Below are 27981 nucleotides of genomic sequence, written 5' to 3' on the forward strand. Positions count from 1 at the left end.
AATAATCTCTACTACAGGAGTACTTTTCATGCTAGCAAAAGCAGCTGCCAGAAATACTTGCCTGTTTCTTAAAGCACTACAACTTGGTCTTACATTTCTGACATAGCTTTGCCTTTTGCCCCAATCCAGGTTTACCTTTTATTTTTATTTTTTAATTCTAGTCTAGCTATGATTAATTCTTTTTTAAAGTAGTTGTAGCAAATCTGCTCTTCTAAAATGTCTTGATGCCCAAAAGAGATTTCACGAGACTCAAAGTTTGTTTCATGGAACTCTTAGTCAAGAGGAAATAGTTGGATATTTCCTTAACCTACAGAAATAATGAAACCTTTAAAAAGCCAGCATCATGTTCCCCTCCCCCATACTGGTCTATTCTGTATCTGCCAGTTACATTTGTGCCACTTTCTCCAAATCCTTTCCATGACCTCACAGCCAAGCTTCTCTCTCTGGGTGGAACCTTCCTCCCGGCACTGATGCTTCCACCCTTGTCCTCGCCCACGAGGGGAGCATACTGTAGCTGTGGCCGTTACCTTTGGCTCTTAGACTTCCATGGACTGTCTAGTGGTGGTATTTGAAAGTTTCCCTTAGTTGTCTTATCTCCTCACTTGAAGCTATAAACTGTTAGACTTCAGAAATTATCTTTAATATCTTTTTATGTATGACCAATTTGTTGAAGTTTTTGTTAAGTCTAGAAAATTCTTTAAGGAGTTTTGATACTGTTAGAATATGACATGTTTTTGTTTACTAAATACTTTCAAATGACTGTGCAGCTGTGATTTTGAATATTTCATTTTCTAAATATAACTAAACTCAGATACAGTTTGATGCTTAATCTTAAAAGTAATTACTACTTAGCAGTTTTGAAAATGAAGGAGAAACAAACATAGGGTATACTCATTTAGATGGCACTTATGAGAGTCTGCCATAGCCAAAAAAGTCAGAAAATATGAAAACTATTACAAAACTTTGGAAAGAAAGAAGAACAGAGTGGTGCTGTGAGCAAGTTTGGAGAGTGATTTTAATAGATTCTCTGGTTTTTTTTTTTTTTAAGTGCATAAACTAAAATGGAGCTTTCTAAAGTTTTATCCACACATGTATTCCATTGGAACTTGGGGAAAAACTGGCATTTCCAGATCACCTGATATCTTTTATTGTCACTGTATTTCATCAATAAAAGAATTAACTGGTTACCACATATCAGGAGATTTTGTTTTAAATCCTGTCAATTTCTTAAGAATGTTTCCTACATCATGCAGAAGATGAGTAAGCAGAATATAAACTTAAATTTTCTTGTGGTCTTATTTTTTTGTATTTTGCAAGGCAGTAGCTGTAAATAAAAAGATGATTCTTCCCTTCTTCCTGTGGATATGCAAAAGTGAAAAATCACAGTTCTCTTGAGCGTTTTATAGTTAGTGGTTAAACCATAAATAAACCCTTATAGTACAAAAGGGTAGTTGCTTAAATGGACTCCTACACCAAATACTGTAGGAGCATGAGAGGGCCACCTTGGTCTCAGTGCAATGGCTCAGGAAAGGCTTCACAGCACCTTTAAAACTGGAAGGATGTTGTTTGCTAAGCAGATGATCAGAGAAGTGGACAGAAGAAACTTGTGTTATTGCTTGGTCTCACATATTGGTTTTTTTTTTTCACATTAATTATACTGCAAATTATTCACTTATTTCTGTATATGAGATTTATTAATAGTAATAAGAGTCCTGAAATATGTATTAACTTAGAACAGGGTTGGAAACTTTTCTAGAATCTGTAGATGTAACAGTGAAGCAGATGGACAAAGGCCATGCCCTCATGGAGCTTAGATTCTAATTCAGGGAAGCAGGAAAGTAATGCTAATGTTTGATGTTGCTAAAACAGGGTAACAGTATAATAGGGTCTAATGGGATGCAGGGAAGACACTGGTCTAAGTACTTTCCACATATGAACTCATTTAATCCTTACAATTACCTCATGAAGTAACAGACTGCATTATGTTCTCCCTGTTTTGTAGATATAGGATCCAGAGGTGTAGGAAGTTTAGCTGACTTGCCCTAGAGCTAGTAGATGATGGAGCTAAGATTCTAACCTGGGTATCTAGCTACAGCATCATTAGAAACTATGGTATATTGACTGGATAGTGATTTGTTGAAGGAATGGTTTCAAGGGTTAACTTTGGCCATGTAATCCTAGATTTTAAAATACGACAGAGGATGAGATGGCTGGATGGCATCACCGACTCGATGCACGGGAGTTTGGGTGAACTCCGGGAGCTGGTGATGGACAGGGAGGCCTGGCGTGCTGCGATTCATGGGGTCGCAGAGTCGGACACGACTGAGCGACTGAACTGAACTGAATTCATATTTTGTTTTCACAATTTATGATGACCTCAATCACATTGCTTTCTAGATGTTTTTGTCATCTTGTGATGTCAAAGTATTATGTTGTGCCTCAGTTGTCAGATATTAATGCAAAGAAAATTATTGTTTGTAAATCTACAACTACAGCGTAGAAATAACTGCCATGAATTGTTACCCCCTTTTGTTGATGACAAGCAGGGCAAGCCTATTTAAACGTGTAGGTCATATTACAGAAACTAACTTAGTTGAAGACGTGGAGTATGGGAGACAGATGAAGAATATGCTAGAAATAAACAGGTTACGAAGCTTCTGGCTGGGTAAACAAGTATGAAATAAACCTGTGGTCCCTTGTCTGCAGACCAAGAGTCCAGTAAGCCCTGAAAACAAAATGCTTTAACAAGTTATCCAAATCTAACCCTGACTAACATAAGACACTCATGTTTATTGTTTATCTGAATATTTGTATATTTTGCTACAGAAATGTTCATATGTGATATACTAGAAGTGTTCTGCCATGCACAGCATATGTCCCATGTTACCTTCTAAACTCCAGAAAGTTTTGAAATCAGGAACACAGCTTTCTCCAAAATTGTGGCACTAACTGCAGACAGCTATCATCCACATATAAAAAATGGAATATACTTTGAAATGCCAAAGTAACCTAAGCCTTATCTTAAGTCTGTCTGCATTCATATTTAAATGCTTTACATTAATATCTAAATTTTATTAACCCAAGTATGGGCAGCTCCATATAGTATGATGATAGTTCAGAGCTTATGTATTATTTTTCTTCAGTGATTAAATGCAACTTATACTAGCAGACTTTAAGTGAGGAAGGAGTACATCAGCCGCTTATTTTTCTCAGTTTTCTGCTAAATATTAACACCACTAAATTAATTTTCATTCTGCTAATGCATATTAGGCATATACATCCTCCTTGCATGTGATGCTAATGTAACAAAGATGAATGAGGCAGCAAAGACCTTCCCTTAAGAAGGCCACTGAAGCTGTTCTGTCTCTGAAAGACTTATCTTATTTTCTCCTTTCCATGGTCACATATCACAATCAGAGGAACACGGATTAATTAATCTATTCAGTAAATAAGCATCTGTTAGTTTCCAGGCGCAGTTCTAGATACAGTATTGAACAAAACAGAAAAAAAAAAAAGACATACTGTTTTTATAATTTAGTATTTCAGACCCTGAGATTTCCACCTCAGTGTGGACAGGATGGGCTTTCCAGGTGACTCAGTGGTAAAGAATCCGCCTGCCAATGCAACAGACGTGGGTTTGATCTCTGGATCAGGAAGATCCCTAGAGGAAGAAATGGCAACCCACTTCAGTATTCTTGCATGGGAGATAGGCTGGTGGGCTCCAGTCCATAGAGTCATAAAGAGCTGGACATGACTGAGCACACAGGCACACTCATGGACATCATGTTTGGTCTGCTTCAGGATAGAGTGTGTCACCAGACACTTTTATTCAGTTGTGTACTTCTCTTTCGGAGAAGGCAGTGGCAACCCACTCCAGTACTCTTGCCTGGAAACTCCCATGCAGTCGCTAAGAGTCGGACAGGACTGAGCGACTTCACTTTCACTTTTCACTTTCACGCACTGGAGAAGGAAATGGCAACCCACTCCAGTGTTCTTGCCTGGAGAATCCCAGGGGCCGGGGAGCCTGGTGGGCTGCCGTCTATGGGGTCGCACAGGGTTGGACACAACTGAAGTGACTTAGCAGCAGCATCAGTACTTCACATTTCCAAGAGGGTTGGTGATCATTTATTTGTGTTATGGTTTCTCCATATGTATATAAGGATGCCTCCATACACATACATATTAATACATATGCACACACTCTGCCTTACTTGATAGCATTATGTTGGTAACTTAATTGAAAAATATTATGATCTATAAGTTTTCAAATACTGCTGGGTAGTATCCAGCATAGAATATTATCTTGAGGCTCTGAAAAATTAAATATGATGCCATACTATTTTGTTTTTCATGTTTTTGCCGGAAAACTGTAGTCTTTAATATCAGGCTCGCCACAGTGATTTCTTCCTGGATTGTTCCTAAGTCAGAATTAGAGTTCTTGACCCTATCCCTGACCTTTTAATGGAAACTTGCATAAATGAATGTGTCTCACATATAAATCAGTTAAATAATGGTAGATATAATTGTGGCAGATGTAAATAATGATACTATAATGTAGGATTTTTAAAAAATGTGGTATGTTTTTCTATAGGAGTAATACTAGAAAGGACTACCATTTGTGGTAAAACCAATGACATTCTTAGTTTCTTTTACAAGAACTTAGCAATGCAACACATCTCTTTATTTGCATATATAGCACTTTATTCCTACAATGGGTAAAAGGTAAAATAATTATAGTAGGTTTTTTAAAAGTAAATCTAAGATTAATAAAAGTTTTTCTTGTGGTTTTGGTAATGTCTATGTGTGTAAGTGTTTATGTATATGTTTATGAATTTTATTGAAATTTTTTTAGATCTGGGGGAAACAATTCAACAGTATTTCTCAGACATTAATATACAAGTATTGACCTCAAATGCACATAGCTTATTAGCCCTTTGTTTATTTACTTATGTTTTTATTGACCATGTAATGTTGTGGCTTCTCTGTAGCTCAGACAGTAAAGAATCGAGTTACAGTGCAGGAGACCTGGGTCTAATCCCTGGGTCAGAAAGATTGCCTGGAGAAGGAAATGGCAGTCCACTCCAGTATTCTTGCCGAGAGAGCTCCACGGACAGAGGAGCCTGGCGGGCTACAGTCCATGGGATCACAAAGAGTCGGACATGACTGGGCAACTAACACTACATGTAATGTTGGGGAAATCTATTTTGAGAGAAAAAAAATATATATGATAATGTTGGATGAAATTCTCTTAAACTTGTTCTCCTTACTAGTCTTGAAAATGAAAATTGAAATCTGTGGGTTATTCCTATATTTAATTACATTTTTATGTGTGGATGATCTCAGATTATTCACTTGGGAGCAATTTAAACAGCTTAAGCAGCTTTTCAGTAATCCACAGATATCTCTACATTATCAGTTCAGATTTTAAAATGTCATTGTTACTACTAGTTTGAACATGTAGGGGCAGTATAGTACTGTTTTTATAAATCTTGTCTGAATTTGTGAGTTTTTAAAAAATCTTTTAAGTGTTGTTAGAAGCTTTTTCTTTGAGGAGGTACAACTTCATATCTTATTTTTTAAAGGATAATTGGTACTGTTTTATTAAGTTGGGACTATTCTTTCAATTCGGGTTCTTTTATATATATATACATATATATATATATATATATATACACACACACACTATACTATACAAAAGCTTTTATATTATATAAGCTCATGGCCTTGATTTATATTTGAAGTCAAAGACTGTGTTAAGCTAGTTAACAGGGAAAATGCATTTTTATGGTTAGACAATAAAATAGAGGACAAGTAGATTCACAGAAATACTAAAATCAGTGCAATTTTGTTCTTATTCATTCTGTACCAGCCTTTCAAAATTAATGGTTAATCATGAGAATTTTAAAAGTTAAGTCTTAATTTTTCAACCTGGTAAGTAAACAAAACTTAAAACTCCTAAACACTTACTTTAAGATTCCTTACTATGTAAATAATTTTTCAATAACAAAATGATTGAGTTGTTATAAAATTTATAGTAGCTTTTTTTTCCACTTAAGGCAATCTACATTTAATAATCAAAAAGCAGCAACTGAGTAGTTATCTCTTCTATCCATTCCATTTATTTATTCCATCTATTCAACAACTTTTACAAGCCAAGAACTTCTTTAGACGTTTGGAGTACAACAATGAATGAAGCAGACTCAAATCCTTGGCCTTATGGAGATAATATCAGAGTGGTAGACTGTTTAAGAGCATAGAGATAGTCATTTAGACTGGGCTGAAGTTTTTAGCTTCATCCTTTATTAAGCCTCTGTAGGATGGAGATAATAATAGTACCTACTTCATAGGATTGTTTTAAGGGTTAAATGAAATAATGTATAGAAAGTATAGTTATATGATAAGAGCTTAGGAACAGTTATGAAGTCCACGTAAGAGATATTTAGATGTGCTGGTAAAAATTGTAATTAATTCTCATGTAATAGCACTTACTTCTTTCACTATGGTTTGTATTTTAAATATGTTTCATTTTTAGTTTCTTTAGATTGTGAGAGAAAATGCATAACACCAATTTTAAATGGTCATTTTTCTTAAACAGTTTCCTGAGTGACTGTTAATCTCTAAATGGAAAGATACTGCACATAAAAAATTAATATGCTCTGTATCTACTTATATTCCGTAGATTCATTCAGTGTGACTCTCATGTATATAAAACTTAACCCCAATATGCCTTCCTGAATTAAGAAGGTAACATGTGCCATCTTAGTATTTTGTTTAGAGTTTCAAATGTGTTGGCTTCAAATATCATAAACTTTTGAAAAATTAAATTTCTATATAAAAATTAAAAACATAGTTTGTTGGTTCACATGTTAGTGGCTAGAATGTCTAAGAAAAAGTTTACATAATGGTTTTTAAGTTCTGTCTCTCTTTCTTTCCCTTAAGGCCCCAAAATATGTTAATTAAGAAATGGAACATAACTTGTTAAAATCTTTGAAAACTGGCTTTTCCAAATGACATCTGGTATATTATTACTATATAAGAATTGAGATTTAAAAAGTTAAAGAATGGGTTCACAGGTCTTAACAAAAGTACTTAGAAATTTTAGATCTATCTTTGGTATCCTGTGCTGCTCTTATTTCTTTTTATTTTTCAGTAATGTGGAAACCCCACATTTAACACACATGTGCATACACAGGCACAAATACACATCCCCCAAATACATACAAATAAAATTCTCATCACCACCACCTCCCTGTTTAATAGCTTATCTGCTCTGTTCATGCGACAACTGCTTCATTGAGGGGAAGTTGTTGTTCTGCCGTTTTCATATTAGCTTTGTTATCATGCAGGATTTTCAGCTGCTCATGCTCATTACCATACAGCTGGTATGTAGAAACGAGAAGGAAGCAAGCAGAAGTTGCACTGTCTACAAGAATAAGAAGCTCTCTTGCAGATGGGGTGCTGGCAGATGGGGCATGTGTTTGAACAGGTTTTACTAATAACAGAATGCATTAAAAATCATTCTGAGAAAGTCTAAGGTCAGTGCCATGAATTCAGAGCTTGAGAGGTTGTTCAGCTTTTCCTAGACCTTTTTAGAATATTAATTAACTCTCATGCAAAAAAGTAATAAATGGCCAACCACAACCTCTTCCAAAATTTTCTTTATCGGTTTTCCTTTTTAAAATTTTAATGTGTTTTGTTTCTTTTTAATCTGATTTGAAATGCACTAGTACTGTTAGCTAGTGTTTTCCATCATCTTGCACTTTATTTTGTAGTCTTCAAATATATTTAATGTTCCCAGAGTATGTTTATATACAAAAGTGTTTTGATACTGTGCTCTGAACATGTAAACATTCTCTAAGCAATGTGATGTCATTCTTCAGTTTTGATATATGAGAATTTGATTAGAAGAATAAAACGAAAGAGGATTTCGAAATCCATGCTTGTAGTGTTGACCGCATTGAAGATTAAGATGAGATGTGTTCTATCTGTATTCAAAATTAAGTGGTGGAATGCCCCACGTGTATCTTTTGTTAAAATTAGTACTTGTATATTTTTCATATTCACAAAACCAAAATGAATAAAGTAGTAATTTAAAAAATATCAGTAGTCTTTAAAGGATATTTCAGTAGGATCTCAGTGTTTTGACCCCTTTGATTAAATATACTGCTTCTTGATACATCCTGTCTCAATGGGAGATGGTGATAAAAAGCAGGTAAAGCCACGTAAGGCTAGGCAATTATGTGTAAGATATTCAGTTTTCGATTCAATTTTAGTGAAAAATTAAAATTAATTAAATTTAATTAAAATTAATGAAAAGCCTGTTGTTCTGTTCATAGAGATTAAGATACATATTGCCAAAGGTTTTATTTTTAAGCATATATTAGTTGTAATGCTTTTGGTAACTCTCAAAAACTTTCATGCTATAGATTTCCTGTCGCACAAAAATGCGATCTGTTAGGTTAATACCTGTGAATCAATAGAACGCTTGATAGGTGAGATCTGTCGTAAATGGTGTACTAAATATTGTTAAAACTGTATGATGCCTTTACAGGTAAAAGTTTATATTCTATTGCGCATTTTTAAAGGTATAGGGAGTTCTAAACCACGTTGCCTTTTAAACACAGGCAATAAAGATAACTACATTTTCATCTCATATCAAACTGTATTATTTTCTTCCAATTTAATTTATACTTAAATTGTGTAACTGATAAATATGTAGAAATTTTTATTTTTCTTGAGAGGAGAAACATATAAAATATTATAAGTAATAATATGTATAATACAATACTAAATAAGTAATAAATATATGATGTGTTTTATACATCATCTTGCCTTATTCTGAATTATGAGTTTTTCAAATTATGCTGAAAATTAATCTTTTTCAATTATTAATCTCTGTAGTTCTGCCATCTTAGATATCTTACATTCTTAATTATTTCATATAAATATTGTTGATATTCTGATATGTGCAGGAAGTGTGTGAAAAGCTGAGGTACAATAGGAATCAAAATAGATATGGTCAGTGCTTTTATGGAACTTACCGTCTAATGGGGAAGAGAGACAATTACTGTGTCCACACTGTGACAGGGTGTTGGGTTCAAGCCCTGTGATTCATAGCCTTACAATGGGGAGGAGGTGGCTCTGTGAAGGAAAGTAGAGACGACCTATGCACAGGTAATTCCCACATTGTATCTTCTCTCTGGACCTTTTTTCTGAGCTCCAGAGCTGATTGGAACGTGATAATGACTTGAGACCTAGATGTCGCAAAGACACCTCAAACCAAATAAGACTGAAAGTAGAACTTGTGATCCTCCCTGCGCTAGAAAACAAGTGAACACTAACCGTGTTCAGCGTCCTGTGTCATCTTCCATCCGATTGTGTAAGAAACCTTCACTGTTCACTTCTATCCATCTCTCTAGTCCAGGCCAGCATTTCCTCTTGCATGGCCTGATGGAATAGCTTCCTCTCAGTCTCTCCACATCCACCCTCACTCACTTCCCCATTCTGTCTTAACATTACATTCAGAACAGTATTGCAGGTTTATCTTGACTAACTAATATTTTCATTACTCTTATTACAGAGACCAGAATCCTGTATGAGGTCTTACACAGTCTGGTCGTTCTCTACTTCTCTGGCTTCATCTTGCACCTGCCATGGTATCCTTATTCTGTGTACCGCAGCCCTATGCGTGCCCCTTCCCACCACACAGCATAGTTGTTCCTTTAAAGAAGAGAAGCCTTCTCTGAACCCCAAACTAAATCAAAACCCTACTTACTGGTTTCCGTTCTGCTGTGTTTTATCGTCTTTCTCCCCTACTACATGGTGAACGCCAGTCGTGAAGCAGCCACTGTACTTAATTTAGCTTATGGAGAATAGGCAACCAAGTGAATGCTGGATGAATGAGTGTCTCTGGTCATTAAAATAACCATATAAATCTAAATTTGTTGTAGTTACATATCCTAGTATAGATAATATAATTATGTATCCTAGTATATCTAATATGGATAATTAGAGCCAGTCGAAAGAATAACATGTAGGATAGACTCATAGAGATATGCGTGTGTCCCCAGTGATGTTTACTGCTGGAAAGTGATAACCACACACAGATCAAACTGATAGTTATTGAAGCTGGACTGGCTCTTAGAAAAAGGTCACGTGTGATGCAATTAAGAAACACAGCCAGAGTGATAATCACGTATTGAAGAGTATGTTCTGATGTACTCACATGGGAAAGTGCTGTGTTTGTGTGCATGTGTACATATGCACGTGTATATGCATACGTACATCTGTATGTATGCACACACACACGTATACATTACTTGGTTAATAAATGTTTTTAAGCTGTCTACTGAACTAAAAAATTAAAAATGAAAAAGTCATAATTCCCTGTTAAGTGTATTTGGGTTAGAGTAAATAGTAAAGACCACTTGAAGCAGTTTCTTAGGTAAGTACTATGATATATAACTTTTGCCTGTTTTGCTATAGTGTTCACATCATTATGGTAATGGTGAAAAACCCAGTAGTCTCTTTGAAACGACCTTCCAATGGAGATACTTTTGCATATTCTGTTCTCAGCTCTTTTTCATTGTTTCACATTTGGAGGAAATAAAGCATGGAATATGAAGAAATAGGGTCAGGAGCTAGAAGTTCTTAAGGGATTTGGGAAAAGGAGGCAAAACTCATGTATTGTTGTGAGCACCTTCCATCAGACTTTCTGCCTGTCTGCCTATTGATGGCTGTGGAGCCTCAGTACAGCGTCCAAGATGATGGGAGCAGTTCTCCGCCAAGGAAGTATCAGCAGTAGAATGTTAACTCTTTCGCTAGCTGCTCTTAGTAAATTCCCACAGTAAAGTATGTCCAGAGTCACGGTTAGCTGTGTAGTTTGTCTTTTCTTTCTCTGTGCCCACTGTGAGTCTTAACATAAACTTCATCTACACATCATGTGTTTGCACACTGAGATAGCCTGGGAAGCATCCTAAAGATTTCTTAACTAACAATACTTCTTCTTATTTATATATATATATAGAAAACCCTATGTAAACTGGAGACCAAGCTCTGCATGTGGTTAAATCTCAGTTACCAATTTAATAGTTGTGTGACCTTGGGAATGTTACTTAAATTCACTGTTCCTATTCCGTATCTGTAAAATGAAGTCATAATCATACCTACTTCATAGGGTTGTTGCACAGTTTACTGAGTTAATGTAAGTAAAGTACCGAGAAGAGTGCCTGGAATATAGTAAGTTTTCTTCCCTGTATACTTCATTTTCTTAGGAGAACATCTTTTTTTTTTTTCACGTTGCTTATTCAAAGTTGAGTATTTTTGATAGCACTGAAGGAGCACTCAAGTCAGATTAAAATCTAGTGTTTATTTTTTCTTTCTTTTGGTTTAAAATTTTGCCATGGGTGCAAACTTTTTTTTCTCTCTCTAGTCTATGTGTTGTCATAGAAATTGGGCAGTTTTATTTATCAGGTACATTGATTTGTCATTTTTTTATTGGCTTGTCTGTCCTCCTCAGTTGGGAAGTTCTCCAGGATAGGGACTGCATCTTGTTCAGTTTTGTATACTTTTTGCTTAGAGTCTGGCTATCAGTATCTCTGGATAACTATTTCTAGAATGTGGTAGTCTAGATCTATAAAAATAAAATGTTTAAGTCACTATTTAGTTTTCTCTCCCTCTTATTTCATTGTTTAGAAAGTAGAGAACCATTCTACAACTCAGGATTCATTTGGATGACACTGATAATGTTAAAATGAAATTTGGGGTTAGAAGATCACCATAAATTTTCCTCACAGTAATTTCCTTTTCCTTTGTTACTTTTGTATAAACAGATATAGTGAACTTCACAAAGTTAAGGTCTTTGAAATAAATTAATTGGTGAGGAGTAAATTATATATCTTGGCCTAATGAAATCTATTTATTATAATTGTTTAATAAAAGCTAGTTGAGTAAAAGTATTAGAAAAGGCCATCTAATTTTAATCTTTGCTTTTTTATATTGTGATCATGATGATAAATATGTCTTCATTTAACATCTCTTGAAAAATATTTTAAGTTCTTGATTTGCTATTTTGTGTCTTGATAGAATAACTTTAAAGGAAAAGTTTAAAATGAAGAGGGTTGTGTGTATCTTTATCACAAGAGCTAAAAAAATACTACAATTTTAAGAATATTCTAAAGTTCAGCATCTTTTTGCTATCTTTGACTTTATATCCTTTGGTAGACTTAAGTTATTCCTTACAGGATTTTTTTTTTCCATGTTGTAGACATGTGAACACGCATTGACTCAATAAAAATAAAATTTAGATTTAGTTTTTTTTTAAATGTTCTCCTACCACCATGTAGCAGTTTTCAACAGACAAGTCGTGGGCATAGAGCGGTTCATAATTGTTGTATGCAGATTTGTTTCACAGTCATCATGCCATCATTACATACCATGCTTCCTTGTAACTGGTGGGAAACTAATGATGTCCATTCTACAAAAAGAAATGTTTATAGAGTCATGTGTCGAGTGTGACAAACTTTGAAAGTTAATTTGTAAACATTTGGAGACCTTGAGTATTTATAGATAAATATTTTTTTTAAGTTACGTGCTAAATATTAAAGAACTTTTTAATAAAATAAACTTATAAGTAAAATATGTCTGTTACAGTAGTGTTGCCAAGATATCACAGTGCTCCTAAACATCAATCCTCTAGTTCACTGCCAGTCAAGGCCTGCTGTAGATCACATACCTTTTCAGATTAATAGTTATTCTGAAAATGTTTCCACGACAGGCAGAATCTGTCAAACCCCACTCGTGACTACTTCCAGCAGTATTTCTTTGTACTCAGATTTTATTTACGGACTCTTCAAGCCTTTTGGAATCTCCTGAAATGGTAAGGGATCATGTACGTGTTATGCTAGTCATATAATTCCTGATAGTTTCAAAGCAAAGAATGCAGTTTGTTAAATTATATATACAGTAATTGCTTTAAAATGTAAATTGATGTTTCTAAAATGAATATTTTGAATCCTCCTTTTTAAATGTAGTGGGGGCATGATTACTAGGTTCTTCCCTACTCACTTGACAGCTACATCAAACACTTGAATACTTAAAGAGCAGGCAAGCTACTCTAAAATAAGTAAAGAATTGATTAAAGATCAGTATGATGTACACTGTCTAGAGGAAGAATGCAGTGTGTTTTATGTTTCTTCCTGGCCTAGCACTGATATGGAAGAGATACTTAATAAATGTTTTTAAATAAGGGAAATAAGTTCAAGTTCATAAACTTGATTCATAACTAGAGTTTTAAAAGATTGGTTTAAGCTCTCCCTTCTTATTTTGAATTCTTCTGTAAAATATTTAAGGTACTTGAGAAGAGATGTTATGTTTTAAAAAGTACAATAAGTTTGAATCTGGATTTTATGTATCTGCTAGTCAAATATTTATAATTGAACATAGTTATCAAAATGAGTGATCCAGGATCACAGAGTTCAGAATAACATGTGTTTTAGGTTAAAGATCCTGGATAACTACAGTGAGTTTTAGTGAACGTTTACCTAAGAACATACCCGAGGCTGTAGTAAAATTTATTTGAAGGCTTTTTCCAACCTTGAGATGCTGTGATCATGTTCTGAATTTCTTTATGATCACGAGGAAGCAGTCTTTAAAAGTGTACCATGGGTAAAATCATTTTGCCTCCAATAACTAAGGGTAACCACATCTTTCACCATGGTAGACATTTGCTAAAGTAAGGCTGGCAGATACATTAACAGTCTGTAGAGATCTGAGGCCAGAATCTATCTCTTTCTGAAAAACAGCAAATTATCAAATGGAAAGATAGAATCAGGGCATAGAAAGTGCAAGAGCAAGGAAATAGAGGGATGATATGGTGGATGCCCTTTCATTCTTACAGGACTGAGTTACGAGATATAAAGGTGTTAGAGTGATGCTCGGTGCATGGCACAGAATAATTATTACCTACAACTCCAATCCTCTTCTTTTCCAACCTTAGGAATCTTTTGGAATGGGTGCTACATTTGAGAATTAGTTTGAGGTGATGGGTGATAAGAGAAATAGAAAAGTAATTGTACATGAAAGAATTGAAAAGATTTTTATTCATTTTCTCTGTATATCAAATTTCAACATGTGAGAATTACTTTATGAATGGTCTTCAATTTTATATACATTTTTGAAAATATAAAAAATAACATAGAGCCACTTGAGAATGTCCTTTTGCAGTTCATTTGCACATCTGTTGTTTAGATGCTAAGTCGTGTCTGACTCACTGTGACCCCATGGACTGCAGCACGCCTGGCTTCCCTTCACTATCTCCCTGTGTTTGCTCAAACTCACGTCCATTAAGTCAGTGATGCCATCCAACCATCTCATCCTCTGTCACGCTCTTCTCCTCCTGCCCTCAGTCTTTCTCAGCATCAGGGTCTCAGCTCTGCGCATTAGGTGGCCAGAGTATTAGAGCTTTAGCTTCAGCATCAACCCTTCCAATAAATATTCAGGGTTGATTTCCTTTAGGATTGAGTGGTTTGATCTCCTTGCAGTCCAAGGGACTCTCAAGAGTCTTCCCCAGCACCACAATTCAAAAGCATCAATTCTTCGGCATTCAGCCTTCTTGTAGAGCTTAGAATTACATGAAATTACCTTGTTCATTTATTAGCTCATTTATTAGTATGCATCACCAATTCAAGGAACATGAATTTGAGCAAATTGCGGGAGATAGTGAAGGACAGGGAAGCCTGGCGTGCTGCATTCCATGGATTCACAAAGAGTCGAACACAAGTGAGCTACTGAACAGCAAGTTTATTTTTTCCCCACTCTAGAATGTCAAGCATATGAGACCAGGGACCTCATCTGCATTGTCTGCTGTCTTATACCCAGTGCCTAGAATAGTTATTAGCACATAGTAAGAAATGCTTGTTTATTAACAGGATAATAGAAAAAGAAAAAAAATCTCTTATTAAGCCACTTAGATAACCACTGTGCACATTTTTTTATTTATGTAGACTTTGCCCATCCATACACATGCATGAGTGCACAGACGCACACACACTTACATATATATGTGTATGTATATGTATGTATGTATACATTTTCAAAAGGATCGTACTTTTTACCATGTGTTTGAATCTCCCATCCTCTGCCTTATAATAACCCTTCTCTTAGTTCTTACATGATGAACAGTTTCTTTGACTTGAAAATGCTCTCTACTGCAATCTCTTCTTTAGAAGGAGGCTTCAAGTTTAGAGGTTGGAGGGGCAGGGCATGGGAAGGAGGGACTGGGTGTGGAACAAGACCAACAAAGTAGCTCGTTTTCCAAGGGAGCTGCATTTTTCAATAGTAGAGGCTACATGTTGGTGAGAATCAGTGAGTCAAGTGTCCACTTTGGCCCTGAGTTACATTTTTTATTGTCTTTTCATAAAGTTTTTTGGTGAATATAACATTTGAATGTTTAAGAACTCTCTTGTTTCTTTACTATGCACCTGCCCTCCGCCACCCCACCCCCCATTCAAGAGTATGACCTGCTTTTATGTAGGATTTCTGGTAAGTACCTTTGGAAACAGAAGGACCCCTTCTTAGTGTTTGTAACTAAAATAAAAAGTCTAAAGTTTTCACACCCACACAGTAAAGTTCTCCTTGTACAGAAAGACATATATTAGCCCTAAAATGGAGCCCTAAAATGGAAGTATGTATCACGGCAGGAAGTACTTTTGAAGAAACCATTACTAGTAAGTTAAAGACTATTTTAACTGTAGTATTAAGTATTTGAATTAGGAGATAATAATACTAAATAGGCCTTATAAAGACTAGTGACTGCTAGAAGTGTTAGAGATATTGTCAGTACTTCAAGTTAATGATGGTGGCATTTCCACTTGTATCATAGGTCCACAGATAATTCCCTTCTATCTCTTCAACATCTATCAGACTCAGTCTTTTAAACTTAGAAGCAATACTGTATCTATTTAAATGACTATTTAAATGATTTCTCCCTTTTCTGACTTCTTACACTACCCAGTTTGGCCCTTGATATTCAAATACCCTTCTTTATTAGCTTCTTGTCTTGACAGTTGGATATTAAATATCTTAAGGGTGGAGGGTTATTGTAATGTTTTTATTAGACTTCAGTAGCACCTTGCAGATCTTGATTATTTCTTAATTGATTGATTCCATTTACCCTAAATCTCTCTGTTTCTGTTACTTTTCCCCCAGTTACCATCTTTTTGCCCCCAGTTTGCCATGTGTAGCAGAAGCACAGTTATATAGACCTAGAAAATCATTCCATGAATTGAATAAATCAAGATTTAGTTGTGGTTTGCATATTTAATTGCTATTTGCAAAATATAGTACTTTTTTCCTTCTTTGGTAATGTCTAATTTTATTTAGCTCAACCTGAGCCATCACATATATACTGGAAATCACTTACGAGTAGTGAACTGGCCTGGAGTCTGTGGCTCTAAAGTAGCTGTATAACCCTGAACACGACACTGAACTCTCTGCCTCTCCTTTCTCACCTATAAGTAATAGTTCTTATTTCATAGTGTGTTCTGTGCCAGGCACCTCTGTGTCGACACAGTGACACTTAGGTTGGTAAGGTAAATGGTATTACAACTACATTTGCACAAATAAAAGAAAACTACAAGTCATGGTGGTCAGACAACTCCTCCCAAGGTTACACTCTAATGATGACATAGCTGTTGTTTAAACTCAGATTACTCTGACTCCAAAACTTAGGTTCATCCCACAAATGAAGGAGAATTAGATGATTTCCAGGCTCCCTTCTAGTTCTGCACTGTATGGCTTCCTGCTGTTAATGGTTTTTCGTTGATTCAATGGATATAACTTTTTTACTTCTTAGTCTTTATATCTTTTCTCAAAGCTTTTCAGTGAGGACTAATAGCTAATAAAAGAAATTAGTTTCAGAATTTTAAGCAGTCCTTAAAATGAAAAGTTATCTTAATATTAAAATGCAAGATGGATATACCATATCTATAGGAAACTTTTCTCAAGCCATGTAAATACATTTGAACCTTACAAATAGCAGCAGTAAATATTAACTTAGATAAAGAAAGTAGAGTGAATGTGGTTCTAAACAGCACATGGAAGGAAAATTGATTTCATTCTTTCTCCATGTTAATTAAATTCATTCCTGGATCATATTTGCTGTTGTATTTTCCTGGAACCTTTTTAAAATAATTTCCCATGATACTTTTTTACTTTACTGAAGGGATTGCTACAAAAAAATTTATAATGAAAATTTGAGAGGAAATTTTGATATGAATTCAGGATGCTTACTGGTAGTTTATTTTGGGTTTAGAACATGAGATTTAAAGACTAATTGCTTTCTAGATAATTCAGGATAAACTTCAGAGTGACTTACAAGTTTGTCAAGTTATTACAGATGTTGCTTGTCTACAAAGGAGTGTTGTAAGGAATGTTTTAGTACGCATGTTGTCTCTGCCAGCTCTATGACAATATAAAATTTAAAAGAGCAAATAGGCAAAGCTGCCGTTTTCATTGTTTTCTTCTGTGGCTGTTATAAATAGAACTCGTAACTTGCATTATTGTGTGAAGTTCTGTATGTGTGTATATTCATATATTGGTAGATATATACATTTTGTGTATATGTTAGATCAGTAATTTGGCCCAAACCACCCTGCTTATTTAACTTATATGCAGAGTACATCATGAGAAACGCTGGGCTGGAAGAAGCACAAGCTGGAATCAAGATTGACGGGAGAAATATCAATAACCTCAGATATGCAGATGACACCACCCTTATGGCAGAAAGTGAAGAGGAACTAAAAAGCCTCTTGATGAAAGTGAAAGATGAGAATGAAAAAGTTGGCGTAAAGCTCAACATTCAGAAAACTAAGATCATGGCATCCGGTCCCATCACTTCATGGGCAATAGATGGGAAAACAGTGGAAACAGTGTCAGACTTTATTTTTTTGGGCTCCAAAATCACTGCAGATGGTGACTGCAGCCATGAAATTAAAAGACGCTTACTCCTTGGAAAGTTATAACCAACCTAGATAGCATATTCAAAAGCAGAGACATTACTTTGCCAACAAAGATCCGTCTCGTCAGGGCTATGGTTTTTCCAGTGGTCATGTGTGAATGTGAGAGTTGGACTGTGAAGAAAGCTGAGCACTGAAGAATTGATGCTTTTGAACTGTGGTGTTGGAGAAGACTCTTGAGAGTCCCTTGGACTGCAAGGAGATCCAACCAGTCCATTCTGAAGGAGATCAGGTGTTCATTGGAAGCACTGATGCCGAAGCTGAAACTCCATTGGCCACCTCATGCGGAGATTTGACTCATTAGAAAAGACCCTGATGCTGGGAGGGATTGGGGGCAGGAGGAGAAGGGGACGACAGAGGATGAGATGGCTGGATGGCATCACTGACTCGATGGACGTGAATCTGGGTGAATTCCGGGAGTTGGTGATGGACAGGGAGGCCTGGCGTGCTGTGATTCATAGGGTTGCAAAGCTCAGACACAACTTAGCGACTGAACTGAAGGGATTAAAAAAAAAACCTTTGTCTTGAATCTCTATTGTAATTTATTTGTCAGAGCCTCAGGGGCTGCATTTTTATAAAGAAAGTTATAAATATTTTAAACTTAAGGGAAAAGAAAAAAAATTAAGTACCACTTGTACAATTGTAATTATGTTAAAAATTTTTTAACAATTTGAGCTATGATACTTTGATTTACTGAAGTTAAGATTTTATATATAAGCATCCCCTCAATTCCCAACAAGTGTTATTTTAAACCAAGTTGTTATATAGTACAGTATATAGTATTTTGGATATTTTTAATGTAGTAGTATTTTAATATATGCTTCCTTGGATGGTAATTTCAAACTAAACCTGGCTTACCTTGTTTGATTTTACATATTTACATATTCTCAAAAAATTTTTGGAACTAACCCTATTCTCTGTCTTAAATTGACCATAAATTCAATGGAGGGGAAAATAAGTTCTTTAAATTATGTGCTATCCTGTGCCTGACACACAGTAGGTGTAAATGCTTAATGAATGAATAAATGTGAAAAATAGCTTATTGATCACTACTGCCACCTGCTTGTATTGGGGAAAATGTAGGTACTAAGGATACATCCTATTTTAATAGATAATATACCTGTGATAGAACAGGGTTATTAACTTCCCAGTATCAATTGTGAATGTTTTAATAAGAATTTGTACCCCAGAAACCTAATGATAGTGGGTTAGTGAGATTTCCAAAGTTGGTTTCAACCTCAACATGCTTGGCATTTCTTTTTGGATGTTGAAATCCCAGACTCTCTCTAATCTAAATTCTGTGCTTGGGCAAGACAGCTAACTGTGGTAGGTGGTATTCCTAATGTAACATCAGAGTGAAGAATGTTGTCATAAAGAAAATCACTGATATATCTATATAAATACATTATCCTACTATTATAAAATGAAAATGAAATTTTAAATGTTGGCAAAGTAATGCAAAGTACCAATAGTATTTACAGTGTCATCAACTAATTATAACAGTTGGACTTTTTAGCACTAAGTATAATTTAGTATTAGGTATGTATATATATATGCTTGTATATATATATGCTTTAGAAAGTTTTTATTCTAATGGTTTGCTTAAATGGCCATTTATTCAAAATTATTATTTATTTGTTTTGTATCATCTTTGTACTATGTCTTAGAAAACTGTGAACCTTCACATGGTAGGGGAGAGAGAAGTATAAAAATACTTACAATGAGGTATGATAAAAGTCCAATGGAAGAAAGTATTTTAAATGAAAATAATGAACTCTGAGAGTCAAGGTGAGGAAAAGTAATCTTTTAACTACTCTTTCCTCTGTTGGCACCCTGTATATAGATACGTTTTTCTCTGAATATACATGATACTGTGAAGACTATTTTGCTATCTGTGTTTTTCACACTGTATACCCCTAGGTCAGTTTTTGTTTCTGCCGATAGCCGCAGCTTGCCCTTCTGAAAACTTAGTCAACCACAACTTGCCCTTCTGAAAACTTAGTCATCGCCACCAATTGCTTGGAAAGAGCCATTTCTCTTGCAGTAGCTCAGAGGTTAATCGTTCTTCTACCACTGTTTCCCCAGAGGCTTATACTCTGGGGCAGTACATTTTCATATCTTTATGCTGGTTTTTAGTGTTTACTGCTGCTCTCATGCACTCCTCATACACCTAGTTCCCTGGATCTGTGTTGAGATGAGCACTGGATCTGAATTAGCAGATAGGCTATAATCCAGGGCTTCGGTGTCAGTTATTCCCCTTGCTAATAGATTTCCAGTAAGGTTTATAACTTGTCAGTCAGCACAAGAAATAATATTTTATAGAATGGGGAATTTATTGCTTAGCTGATATATGAAGATTTAGTTTATTGTAGTAAAAAATAATTATTGACTACTTTGAGATATTCTAAAAATGTGGGTGACAAACACAAGTATTTTCTGGCTTTTTCACTTACTAGTTAATTACTACTACTAATTCACTTACTAGTTAATTTCACTTATTAGTTAAACTAGTATTACTAAAAAATCTCTGGATAAAGTTTTAAACTTTTGTATTTTAGCCAGAATTCTTAGAAATAGGAATTTGAGAATGATTTCATTTGCTTTGTTCATAAATAGGTTTTGATGAAAATAATGTAATAGATCACAATTTTCATTACTAGTACTTCAGTGAATATGTGCTTAGCCACTTCAGTCGTGTCTGAGTCTTTATGACCCTTTGCACTGCAGCCTACCAGGCTCTGTTCATAGGATTCTCCAGGCAAGAATACTGGAGTAGATTGTCATGCCCTCCTCCGGAATCTTCCTGACCCAGGGATCGAATCTGCGTCTTCAGAGTCTCCTCCATTGCAGACAGATTCCCATTGAGCCACCTGGGAAGCCCTATTACTAGTACTTCAAAGAATATTGAAAATCATTCATTTTTATTCTGTTAAATTGAAATCTAGTTGAAGACCTCGTTGACTAGCTTTTGCTTGACAAATTCTTTTAGTTCAAATCAGCATTGTAAACAAGATATTAGGGAAAACTGTTTAAATATTTGGAAATGTTAAGTCTTCATGAGTACTTACAAACATTTAATTCTCACTTAAAGGATAAACAAACTAATAAAAATCATTTCCAAATGGGAACCATGGTAGATAGATGGTTGGGAGTGTTGGAAAGTCTTTTCAGTGTTTATTTTTGTATTTCATTTTGATTTTTGAGCTATATAAATATTTTGCCTATTAAAAAAATTTAAAAGTGAATGAATATACGTACCTACATATAAACATACTTTTGTGGGAATCAGGTTTTCCTGTAACTTCATAGCCATACATAGAGTCATAAAACCAGAAGAGCATTCCATTGAATATACAAAGTTAAGATGTTTTTTCTTTAACTGTCCAAGATTTTGAGACAGTGTTCCTGGTTTATTAAAGTTGGTCTGTGTTCTCAGTTGAGTAGACTTTATTTGAAAAGGTTAGTTCAGCTAGAGATAGGACATGATTTTAACTGTAGTCCAGGAGTATACTGTTACATGGCTGATAGTCTCTTTGTCATCTGACAGGCTTTCAGAGGACATTTCAGGTGTTCCTTTTACAGTTAGTTCCTTCAGATAGCCCAGAATGGGGAGAGGTTCTTTTTCTTTTTCAAATCGAGTGCTATGAAGCTTTAAAAAAAAAAAAAGGGTTCATGAGTCCATTCTTAATAGTTGGAATTTTTTTTGACAAGAGTAACATTTCTTTTTAAAAGGAAGTTTCCTTTGAAGTAAGTTAATTGTTTATTTAGAAGACCAACTTTTGTTGAGTACATGTACATATTGTTTCTGAGGGTAAGAATTAGTTTAAGAGCCAGTAAGGAGATTAAAAAAAAATAATAATATGTAGAATATAACTTCGCAGAGAAGACCCAGGATATACATTTTCATAAAATTTTAGGTTATCTTATTTATGTTTTAAAGAGAAAGACCTTATGCTGACTTAATTTCCTTTTTTTCTGACTTAATGTCTTAATTAAAAAGGTAAACATTTATTTAAAAAATGATACTAATCTTATTTATGTTTTAAAGAGAAAGACCTTATGCTGACTTAATTTCCTTTTTTTCTGACTTAATGTCTTAATTAAAAAGGTAAACATTTATTTAAAAAATGATACTACTTTATGCATCATTTAGAATCATTTTTCTAACATAAGTCATTTATTACCATAGCAGAAAGTATTAAAATGTAGTAAGTCAAGATGTTATTTCCTTTTTCCTGAAGAAACTTTCTAAGTGCTTAAATAACTCAAGGGACACAGTTTACTTGTAATAAAGAACAGTAATGGGGAGGGTAGGAGTTAATTAACTAGACCCTTAATAATGGGCCTTTCTACTCCAAAGAATCTCATAATTGCCTCGGAAGCTAGTTTTGTAGCAAGTTGCAAGATGAAATATCTAGACTTGTGTGTAGTAGTCATTCTAAGAAAAATGTTGCCTTCAGGCAAACTTTGATGCCTTTTATTATATAAAATACGTTTTTAATGACACGCAGTATACACTGTAAAGATAAGTTTGGAAGTGGAAGTCCAGTGCCTCCTGTTTACTCAAAATTAAATGAACACGTAATTATAAGACTCTCCAATGAGCAGAGTTTTTGTTTTCTTTGGAGAAATAGAACTGTTTAGCCAGACTTTATATACTTAGTTTGTTAATCATAGAAAGATACTCTCAGGATTACTAAGGACTGACAGTGTATGGTAATTTTTTTTAAAGACTGTGTTTTAAATGAATGGGATGGAAAAGCATAGGGAATATTTATATTAAATGTTAATATAAGAAATATGCAGGTTGAAATATAACTTATTACATAATTTCTGCAAATGCTGGTATGTTCCAAACTGGTTTACCTTTCTGTAAATTGCCCTCAAAGACTTTCTCATTCTTCCCTCTGCAACTGCCCATCTTGGACTGTCCAAGCTACTTGACAAATCTGATCAGCCTATGCCAGGACTGCGATAGGGCAGCAGTTAGTGAACATAGACTGCTTGGCTTCTGTTGGGAGGACCAGATGAAAATACATTCCATTTTCAAAATGTTTCTGAAAGGATTCATTTGCAGAAATGATGCTTGCCGTTTAAAACTTCAAATATGCAGGTTTTACAAAATGTAGAAATAACCTCCTGAAAGTTTGAAAGGGGAGAGGGGGGCTGTGGCGTGGGGGCGGTCTCCTTGACTGCCCACCTCCTCCCTCTGCTCAGCGCGCTGTGTGCTTACGGGTTCCCTGGAGCGGATCACCATATAATTGATGTGCAGTCTGCATTGCTGAATCCTGGACTGCACCATTCTGTGTTCAAGGGAAGATGTAATCTGATCCCTCTGCTGCTGAGGGAGGAATCTCTCCAGTCCAGGCTTTGACAGGGCAGAGTCTCCTCCAATAATCTTCTCGGTTCTCTCTCATTATTCCCTCGAGTTCTCCTCAGTCAAGCTGCATGTATGTATGTGTGTCCCGAGAAGCGGTTTGATACTGAGCTGCATTTGCCTCTACTGTGGAGTTTTGTTGCCGGTTCTGCTTCCTAATCTTCCTTTTCTGACGTGCCTGAGCATGTCCACATTAGAATCTGTGACATACCTACCTGAAAAAGGTTTATATTGTCAGAGACTGCCAAGCAGCCGGACACACGGGGGCACAGAATCACTGAAGGGGAAAAATCCAGAAAATATGGGTTTCTACGGCACACTAAAAATGATTTTTTACAAAGTAAGTAAGCTGTTCTCTTCCTGTGTTGTATGATTGTGTGTGTGTGTGTGTATGCCTGCCTGAGAAGGAAAATCTGTATCATCAGAGATGGCTGCAGTATCCTCTAATTTTGGTGGGTGGCTGGATATCTGGTATTCTGTTTTATATCATGAATGTAAGCAAATAATGGAAAGACAACGTGAGCTGAAAAAAGCTTTACATTTAAAATAAAATGAGTATTTTAATCTGAGAATTTTTCCTCTAAAAATGTATTCGTACTTTAGAAACGTGGCTCTGTTAAATGCTGACCTGGAAATACTCTACCCTTAGTTAGCTTTCAGTGAACCTTTTTGCCTTTAATTTTTCTATGCCTTGTATCTAGGGTGGGTTTTTTTTTTTTTTTTTTTCCTTTAGTTGCCTCTCTTACTAGAATATTAGGGATTTATGTTTAAAGAGATTTTACTGACTTTCTGCATCCCTTCAAAATTGCAGAATTAATTTTTGGTTCTAAAGTCAGTATTTTTAGTAAACAATATAATAAAAAAGACTTACATAGTCATACAGAAAGTGCTTTATTTTATCAAATATTCTAAATTTGAAAATCGTTTCTCAGTGGTTCCCTTGAAATGAATTTCGGGCATTTTTATTCACTGAAAGATTTCTAAGATGGAAATAAAGTTTGCCTTTAGTGGCAAATGGCATTTGCACCAATGTATTTACAAGATATCCCGGAAGTTCTGAAAGCCAGTATTCCTAACTTAATTACAATGAATATCAAAATTTATCAACATAATTTTGAAAATGAGGATCCATAGAAGTTATAAAAAATAGATTTTTAAGGTAATCTGTACTGACCTTCCTGATGAATAAATTTTTGTGTGTGTGTGTATGTCTATAATTTATATACGTGTAAACACGTGGCTACCCTATGTATTGAAGCATTTATTTTTGCTTTTTGTTAAAATTATTTGGAGAAAGAAAATAATGGGTTTTGAGAGGAGTCACTTTAGAATAATGTTATAAGTACAGAAACTTCTGAAGGGCTGAAATAAGACCAGTTCCATTTCCTTCAGTCGGTATTTTTGTGAACTAAGGTATAAATTGGGGATGAGCTTGTCATACCCTCATGTCTTGCCTCTAACATTGTAAAATAATCCCTGTGTTCTAGAAGACTTTCTTCATGATGATAAAAACACAGTTTTTATTATCTAGAATATGATTCAAAAAGATTTTTAGAGTCTTATTGGTTCTTTTTAGTATTTACAGTGTAGCATGCTGTGTTATGTTCCCATGTGAAGCAGTAGGTAAGAAAATAAGGCTACTGCAAAGCAGGGGTTTTCACCTTATTATAAAATTGAGGATAACTTTCTATCACTCTGGGGATCCCCCGCTTCCCGTCATTTTCAGTAGTATAGTAATTAATTAGCAAGCACAAATCTTAGGATTACTAAAATATAAGTTGTTGAATCTCATCAGATCCTATTTTATATAGTTTTATAACATATCTATAGTAAGATGACCTCCATTAACCAACAGGAAAATATAAAAAGATATTTCAATATTGATGACAATGTAATTCTGAATATATTTACAGTATTACATATCTATGTAGCATAATGAAATACTTTAAAACTACAAATGTTGGATATACCTTACAAAGATGCATAACTCATTCTTTTAAAATCTTTCTGTTTTTCTTGTTGGTTTTCAAGTTAGACTGTTTTGTCCTGAGTATCTATAATATATAGTCAGTAGAGCTGTATATTCTGTGTGAATATCAACGGATGGTTTTTCCTACCTTTCCTGTATGATCTCTAGATTTCCCTCTTACTATGGATTTAGTTTCTGTACTGTCCTCATTGCCCACAGTCATTTTTTATGCCTTATCATAATTACTTTTCAAGAGCATTCTATTTACATTATTCTCTTTCCCCTTCTGTAATAATGTGTTTTAAATCACTGACTGTTACTTCCATTCTAATTTTGAAATTAAATATGTCTTTTAAAGGAAAATGAAAATCACTAAGAACAGCATGTTGAATAAGGTTCTTTTCTGTGTGGGTTAACTTGACATATTCCCATGTATTGGTCCTTAAACCAGAAAATATGAAAGGTATATTACTCTCAAGGAATATGTACGATGGGTTTCAATTTTTAAATCACCGTACCCTATTCTGCACAAATATTAGGAGGAGAAATTCACTTCTCCAGTCTTGTAAAGAGTAAAACAAAGTAGAAATAATAGAAGAAACATTTATTTTCTATATGAATTAGCTATGCCTAATTAATTTTGCAGACATACGAAAATTTAAGGGCTTTTTCTTTTCAGTATTACTGGTGCTAACATTAAGATTTAATAATTGGACAGGTGATTTTTTTTTTTAACATATCTCATTTGTTTTACCTTATAGATGAAAAGAAAGTTGGACCATGGTTCTGAGGTCCGCTCTTTTTCTTTGGGAAAGAAACCATGCAAAGTCTCAGAATATACAAGGTAATATTAAGTATAATTTGATTCTCTCCCTATTCTCATGTTTCTTTAAAGAGTTGATGATTCTGGAAAGCTTTCATTCACTTTATTCTCATAGAGTTATAATGTCACTAGTACTGTTGACTATTTAGCACATTTTCCCATCACTGAAAATTGGGAAACATACATTTTAAATAAGGAGAAGAATGACTACCACTGTGGGTGTACATTTTGTTACTAATACATTGAAGTAAGACACACGCAGAAGTTCTCTTATCAACAAAAGTTTTAAATTATAATTTTGAAGAAATTCTTAAAAAGTAAGTCCTGATATATGGATATGAGCAAATGTATCTTGTTTCTATGGCAACAGCTGTTGGAGGGTAGATAGATATATACGGGTAACTGAAGATACGTTTAGTAGCAGTGAAGTAGACCTCACAGTTACTAACTAAATCTTATTTCATGAGATTACTATGTTAGAAACCGCCCTTTGTTTGCTTTGTAAGCCTTATGTTTTTAACACATACATTTCTACACCAGTAGAATAGTTTCCATAACAACTAAATACAATTGTAGTCTTGTTTCCTGCACCATTCCATCATTTTTGGATTTTGCATCAGTATAAAACTTTTCCTCTCTCACACTAATTAGGCTAACTTAAGCACAGTATCTATTACTCAGCCAATTAAAAATGGCTTTGTATGTCATTTGGAATGTGGTGTTTTAACATTTAAATGACAAAAGCATCTTAGGGGCTTTTTATGAGTCTTGTTGGCTCATATTTGTCACTTCAAATGATTGAAAATTAGATATAGAAACCATAAGAACTTCATGATGGTGACATTTCTTTTTTTTCCCCTCAAAATTTTTATTTAGAGTTATTCTTTAAAATGCAATAAAATTAACATTACTCAGACTTGTGATTGAACATTGTTACAGATTGCATCTCTTTTCTTCCAGGGAACAGTTTATACTTTTATTTCATTCAGTTCTGGAAAATATTCCTTTCAGATGCCTTTTGTTGAAATTTAGAAATCATGATAATTAGAACAGTTTTATATACCAAAAATGCAAAAATGATACAGAAGAGAGCAATAAGGCTATTTCTTGCTTATTCAGAAAATGCTTTTTGTTGTGATTTTCCTATGTTAACTGTCCCCCTCTCTTACTTATGCTTTGCCTTCTGACAATTTCACTGTGTTTTGGCACTTTCACCAGAGGGTGTGGAGTGATAGGTGAAACTGTTCACTTCATTTTTGCTTTTTTCTGTTGGTCTTGGTAAACTGTTATTTGGATGAGAATGCTGAGTTTAAATGTTTAAAGTAAGCTATTTTTTTAGTGTACAGATTTCAGTTAACCATATAATTTTGGTCTTCTATTAATAAGACCAATACCGGGGCAGAAGTATTAAATGGTTCAGTTGTTTTTAAGGCCATTTATAAATGAATGCTGAATTTTTACCATAAAACACGTTTTAGTAAAGTTTTTCTTCCGTCGCTCACTTTTTTCTATTAAGAAAGTACCTGCAAAGGAGAAAGTTTTATTTTTAACCTTTTAACAGTCTTACTAAAGAAAACCAGACAGCATATTGATTGCCATGTCTTTTTAGAGACTTGGTCAGTGTATATTTGATGTTCTTTAATTTTGTTGAAAGATTTTCTAATAATAAAATGAGACTATGATTTTTCATTATTTTTATTAGAAAATTTAAGTTATAATCACATTCTATTTCATTTCAGAGGAGAAAATAGAGCTTACCTTTAAAATTTGATAGAAGAAAAAATAGATTTAATTGTTT

At 34.6% G+C, this 27981-nt stretch overlaps 1 protein-coding gene across 13 annotated transcripts in view; it reads left to right on the forward strand.

Annotated features, from left to right (window-relative positions):
- Nucleotides 1-27981, forward strand: part of FBXW7 (F-box and WD repeat domain containing 7) — a 225441-nt gene that overhangs the window by 167426 nt on the left and 30034 nt on the right. For 12 of the 13 annotated variants that reach the window (XM_086346309.1, XM_086346301.1, XM_086346306.1 and 9 more), the window contains one exon: nt 26122-26204. In XM_086346309.1, coding sequence (XP_086202435.1) covers nt 26122-26204 — 83 coding nt within the window. Of the gene's footprint in view, nt 1-23309; nt 23732-26121; nt 26205-27981 lie in introns of those variants that run through there. The other variant, XM_086346313.1, reaches the window with a different exon arrangement.

This window comes from Bos grunniens, chromosome 17 (assembly GCF_055505025.1).
Source record: "Bos grunniens cultivar Pamir isolate PY7600 chromosome 17, Bosgru_T2T1.0, whole genome shotgun sequence".
In the NCBI taxonomy this organism is placed as follows: domain Eukaryota; kingdom Metazoa; phylum Chordata; class Mammalia; order Artiodactyla; family Bovidae; genus Bos; species Bos grunniens.